This window comes from Schistocerca americana, chromosome 1 (assembly GCF_021461395.2).
Source record: "Schistocerca americana isolate TAMUIC-IGC-003095 chromosome 1, iqSchAmer2.1, whole genome shotgun sequence".
NCBI classification, from domain to species: Eukaryota; Metazoa; Arthropoda; class Insecta; order Orthoptera; family Acrididae; genus Schistocerca; species Schistocerca americana.
In genome coordinates this window covers 361,522,634-361,528,633 of record NC_060119.1, presented here as the reverse complement: position 1 = coordinate 361,528,633, position 6,000 = coordinate 361,522,634, and the positions used below count along the sequence as shown (strand labels likewise).

General features: G+C 37.3%; 1 protein-coding gene across 1 annotated transcript in view; it reads right to left on the bottom strand.

The window, feature by feature from the left end:
- Positions 1–577: 577 nt before the first annotated feature.
- LOC124600050 (cathepsin B) overlaps positions 578–6,000 on the bottom strand; it is a 42,328-nt gene continuing 36,905 nt past the window's right edge. Inside the window, exons 5-6 of the mRNA XM_047136129.1 lie at positions 5,125–5,241; positions 578–1,306 (exon numbers count right to left, since the gene is read on the bottom strand). Coding sequence (XP_046992085.1) covers positions 1,089–1,306; positions 5,125–5,241 — 335 coding nt within the window. The 3' untranslated portion in view covers positions 578–1,088. The remainder of the gene's footprint in view (positions 1,307–5,124; positions 5,242–6,000) is intronic.

Below are 6,000 nucleotides of genomic sequence, written 5' to 3'. Positions count from 1 at the left end.
TACAGAAAGAAATTCTAACGTAAAATTTACTGTATTTCAGTAACAATCTGTGTCAATATTATGCAGAAGCTTTCCTAAAGAAAATGTACAGAAATTCAATAAAAAGAACATAAACCATTTATAACTAAAGGTAGTAAAATATACTGTAAATGAAAAAAGGATCTTTAGCAAGTTATTAAAAGGTCCAAAAATATAATTATCATGACAGAAATCAATAATGCTGACATGAGAATTTATAGTGTGTATAGAGTATTGCAAAATGAGAAAAAGAGTAAAACAGACATTACACAAGAATTAATGTGGCATAATTCATAAGCTGCAGGTATTTTAAATAATTTTTTTTCTAAATGTAGCAGCAAAAGTATGTTTAAATTGTTAAGTTAACAACCAAAGGAATATAATGAAGAAAGGAATCCACCAATTATTCCATCAGTACTAAGTCAGTCAATATCACAATGCATATGGCAGTATAAAATAAAATCTAAAATTTGTCAATCAAAATATGCAGATTTCATAGAAGATTACTGTATAAGCAAAGGCGAAAGATATTTAAATAAATTAGAAATTTAGTAAAGGATTTTTTAAAACTATAACCAAACTTTATTGAAGTTCTGTCATAAGTAGTACAAAATAAACATCTATATAAACGATGTGATGCATAAGCTCAAACAAGTTCAATAGATAACAGTATGCAAGCACTCAACAGCTTTCAAACAGTAACTTTTGATGTGAAGGCACATACTGCAGACTACTAAAAATGTCATGTTTTATCACAAAATTATTGTATACAATGTCTCTCCTCAATGGCTGCAAAAATTTATTTCAATAGCATTTGCACTGGCTAAGCGGCACAGATATAATAAGGCAAAATCTCAGTTACAATAAAATATTGGCTATATGCCCCTCGTTATATGTAGCAATGATTTGCTCAACAATATATAACAAATATAACTTTCAACAAATGTCTTATTGATTATTGTTCTTTTCCCCCTCTTTTGTCATCTTTTTTTCTTGTTATTACGGAGTGAGTTACTCACAGTATGCATAAAGAGATGGCATTTCACAATCCGAAGTCACTGATGCATTATTCAAAATGACTCACTGAGTTTTGGGAGCCCTGCATTAATTTGGCTCTCAATTCCACATTCATTGCTTCCTCTCTTGATCCGGAAAAATCCACCATCACCCCAATCAGAGTTCCAGGAATTTGCAACAAGCCAGTATGGAGTGTCATCTAGCACACCCCAACCTATGATCTTGATTGCATGGCCGCCAAGAGCAACACCAGAAACATGTTGATAAACACCTATGAAAAAAAAATTAATATTAGGGAACAGCAAACACCTCTGCAATAATTCCAAACACTACCTAAATATTAAACAAAAAAATCCTCCAACAAAACTATATCTTTTCTTTCTCAATGAATTGAAAAATCTAGTTTTTTCAAAGTGTTAAGGTGCTGAAACCTAAGTCAGTCTGAAAAAGTTTCATATTTATAATCCAAAATTAACTATTTTTCAGCTGCTCCCCTTTCTGCCCATTTCAATTCTTAAGTAGTAGTGCAGAAGTTGCAGGGAACCACATTCACCACACGGTGAGTGGCTGGTTGTAACACTGGCTAGTTTTAACATGTTCATGTCACTTGAAGCGAAAAGTCAATGGGGAAGCTGGTTGTCTGGTCTCACCCATTCATCCTGTGATTGGACAGGTTGCAGCTCCTTCAGCTGGGTCCAACCAGGCATACAGGTGGGAAGGGTTTACTAGTTATCAGGAGCTCTAATACTAGGTGTGTTACGGAGTCCCTTCGGGAAATAGCATCCAGGGTTGAAAAGAAAGTCAATGCACACTTTGTATGTCTGCCTGGGCAGCTCATTCAGACATGGCGGAGGCCCAACCTGTGGCCATCAAGCATGCAGGGTGCAGTCTTCTGCAAGTTGTGGCACATGTCAACATTACTGACATCTGAGGCCATCCTCAGATCGTACAGGGGATTTGGCAGAAGTGCTGAAGACTGCTAACATCATTCAAAGGGTGCAAGCAGACTCCACAATTTCCAGAATCATTTCTAGAGTTTATTTGGGTCCTTCGGAGCGAACTGGAGGGTCTCAACCAAATGATCACCTGCTTCTGTGACGATATTGGCTGCACTAAGGGGCGGAGAATTTTAGGATTCCCCATGAAAGGTGACTGAGCAAAATCAAACTGTGTACAAGGTAATGACACTACTGTCAAAATTTTAACAGTAAATTGTCAAAAGTATCAGTAGCAATGTTCCTGAATTTACTGACTTATAGTAAATTAGTTGTGCTCGAATAATTCTCAGAATCGAGATCTTGCTGAAATCCGAAGTAAGAAGTTCAGAAATATATAGCGAGGCATGGCATATTTATTGAAAGGACAGACTGGATGCCATGGAGGGGGTGTGTTCATTACTGTCAACAAAAATACTGTGTCCATTAAGGACATAATTGAGCCTATCTGTTAAGTTATCTTGACACAAATAGCAGGCCTAGGTGAACTAAATATAATTACTGGATGTCAATTTCGTTGTAACAATTGTGGAATTATTCAAAGAAAGTCTATGTGCAATAGTGCAGAAATACTCAGATGACACTTTTGTGAAGCATTTCTGAACACGTTTTCCGAAAAGTGTCTTTAACAACTAGTTAAGACAACCCCATCCAATCGAAATATTTCAGCTCTTGTAGCTACAAAAAGACCTGACCTTATAAACAGTGTCGGTATAGAGACAGGGATTAAGTGATTATAATGTCATTGTGACAATAGTTACCAAAGTTAATAGATTCATCAAGAAAGGTAGGAGAGTATGTTAGAATGAGCAGATGAACAGTTAGTAGCATCCCACTTAGACAATGAATGGATGCTATATGATACATGGATATGCAGTAATTATTGGCAAAGTACAACAGAATGTAAATTGCACCACAGATATACCGAGTATATGGATTAAAGATGGAAAAAGACTCACCAAGGTTAAATAATAAGGTTCATAAATTCTTTGCAAATGATCTTGCTGGGAACACGAGAAAATTCAGGTCAGATGTTGTATGTAAAATCTCTAAATAGATCGATGGTTACTACCAGTCACTTGTTGATCAGTCTCTTGTGGCAAGAGAAGACAGCAAATGAAAGCTGAAGAAAAATAATTCATGCAGGAGGACCATACATACTGTCATTTGACCACTGCACAGGTTCCCCTATGGAGCACACAGTAATAGACATCCCTGATGTAGAGAAGCAACTGAAAGAGTTGAAACCAAATTAGTCACCACGTCCAGATGGAAAACCAGTTTAATTTTACAGAGAGAACACTGCAGCATTGGCTCCTTACTTAGCTTTCATTTATTGTGAATATCTCACCCAGTGCAAAGTCTCAAGAGACTGGAAGTGCTAGTGACTCCCGTATAAAAGAAGGGTAAAAGAATGGACCCACATAACAACTACAGGCCAATGTTGTTCACACTGGTTTGCTGCACAATTCTTGAACATACTCTCGAGTTTAGACATAATCAATCAATGGAAAAATACTCCTATCAGAACACAAAAATGCGAATATTTCCTTTTTTATTTAAAAGACTGACTTCAACCTGATCCCTTAACAGTAACGAACTCACACCAATTCGTGCATCACTAAAAGTCACTCGTACCTATCCATTCCCAGTTGCCCTTTCTCAGTCACTCCTGCAGCCCAACTCATTGTCATTCTCTCTGTGTCTCGTCATTCTCTCTGTGTCTCCCTGCCATTGTCTCCTGTATCACAGTCACAGTCACAGTCCCCTTCGCCCTGTCCTACCACCACAGTTTCTTCTCACAGTCACTGTCTCCCTCTTGCTATCTCTTACTGCTAACATGTCATTCCTTCCTACTGCTGATGTGTCTTCTCAATGTCTCTGTCTCTCTCTTCCTTCTTGTCACTGTTGCATACTCTGTCACCCACTTCCACTTTCACTTTCTCTCTGGGAAACGAAATCTCTAGTAGTGGTACAAGATACCCTCTGCTATGCACCATATGGTGGCTTAGAAAACTTAGATGTAGATCAATAAAAGTTGTGTGGTAACTTCTATTTCTTCATTATATAATAAGGTTGGCAGAACTGGTCACAGCTTTGTTGTGTTGAGGCATATGTGCTGTTCTTAAACTGCAACAATTCTATGTAATGCATCCATACTCAATTGACCCCCCCCTCCCACCCCCCCTCTCTCTCTTTTTTCACACACACACACACACACACACACACACACACACACACACACACAACATAATGTTGTTCTTGGTGTGTTCAGTTGACCCTACAGGTAGCAGAAGCAGTACAGAGGAATAGAGATGAAGAAAGCATAAATCACTACATTATTGAAATGGAACAGAATCCAGGAAAAAACTACAATGATAGAAAATTAAATGTTGTAACAAAACTAATATTAACACCCAAAAGCAATATTATTCTCCCAGCAGCTATTTTTCAAAAGTGATACTTGTTAGTGAAAGATTTATGTGACAACTCAATTTGCACTACTGGGGATGACATTCATAAAAAAGATAATTTGGACAGATTTCACGTTGCAGCTTAGCATTTTTTTCCCCCATCACCTGCCAGATATTGCATCAATGAAAATCACAGAACAGTGGAAATTCACTTTCATACAAGCTAAATCACTCAAGATGAAAACAGAGTGCTTATGATTGAAGTGTGGTAATAGTCCTTTCCTGTGGGAAGAAAAATTCAGTTTAAGAAACTACAGAATTATACAGAGACAATGTTCCACAGGTACTTTACTTCATGCGGCAAAATTCCAGTACAGTTGATACATTTAAAAAATACTATTCAACAAATTCCTTCCCTGTTATTATTGTTAAAATTCATGTAATATTTTTTCCTTGCTACTCTTTCTGTCAACAGAATACTGACAACAGCCTGACTATTACATCTCTTTCACCTGATAATATACATATTACAGTTCTCTTCACTTTCTTTTCCAATTCCCACCTCAAACCCTACCAAAACCTTTGCCTCATTATCATACCACTGATAATTTTTTCCACTTAGTGTCAGGCCAATATATTCAAACAAATGTTCATTATATGCAACTATATACAACACGTACCTGATTTATAGTGTACAAAGTCTTCATATACTGTAAATGCACCTTCAACAGGGCCATTTTTCATAATTTCAGCCTGTATCTGTTTGCTGCTGCCTTCAACAGAATATGCAGATTCACCTGTAATGTAAAATGTAGTTGCTGCAATATTTTTTTTAATACGATGATAACATTAATTTAAAAAAAACTTTGGTGAGCCACAATGACCTTTGTTGCTGAGAACCTTAAATAAGTTAAGTCTACATGCTACATTTTATTTTTACTGTCTCACTTTAACACTGACTTATGCAAATGTTGTGGATGTGGAACAAGAACATAATCCACAAATGTCAGATACAATCATTTTTGTTCCATGACCAATAGCAACTAAATACAGCAGAGCACAACAATGAAGGCTTTTGTCACTTTTTTGAAAAGTATTACATAGCTGACATGTCTACCGCTAGTAGAGTCAAGAAATCAGAACCTAGTCTTTCCCTAAGTATTTGGAGTTACCTTTGTTTTATGTGGGATAGTTCATACATGCACACAAGTGATAGTAACTCATTCTTGAATGAGGTATTACCTCCACAAAGGTCACCAGACAGGCACATACTGTTAACCTGTTATAACTGTGCAATTAAATCTGACAAGTGCCTGTAAAATGGCTATGAAGATCAAGTGAGTTATGCGAAGTGGAACTGCAAGGACACTTGAATAATTTTTCGATGCTGTCCCAAGGGATTATCTTCTAGGGCAGGGCTTCCCATTGTGTGGTCCGCGGACCCCTTAGGGGTTCGCCGGCTCTTTCTCCCAAGCAGCCTTTGCGGATCCTAAGTGAGAACGCATACACAGTTTAGTGCCGGAGTATGCAGCTTCTCTGATCGACTGTTTCGCAAC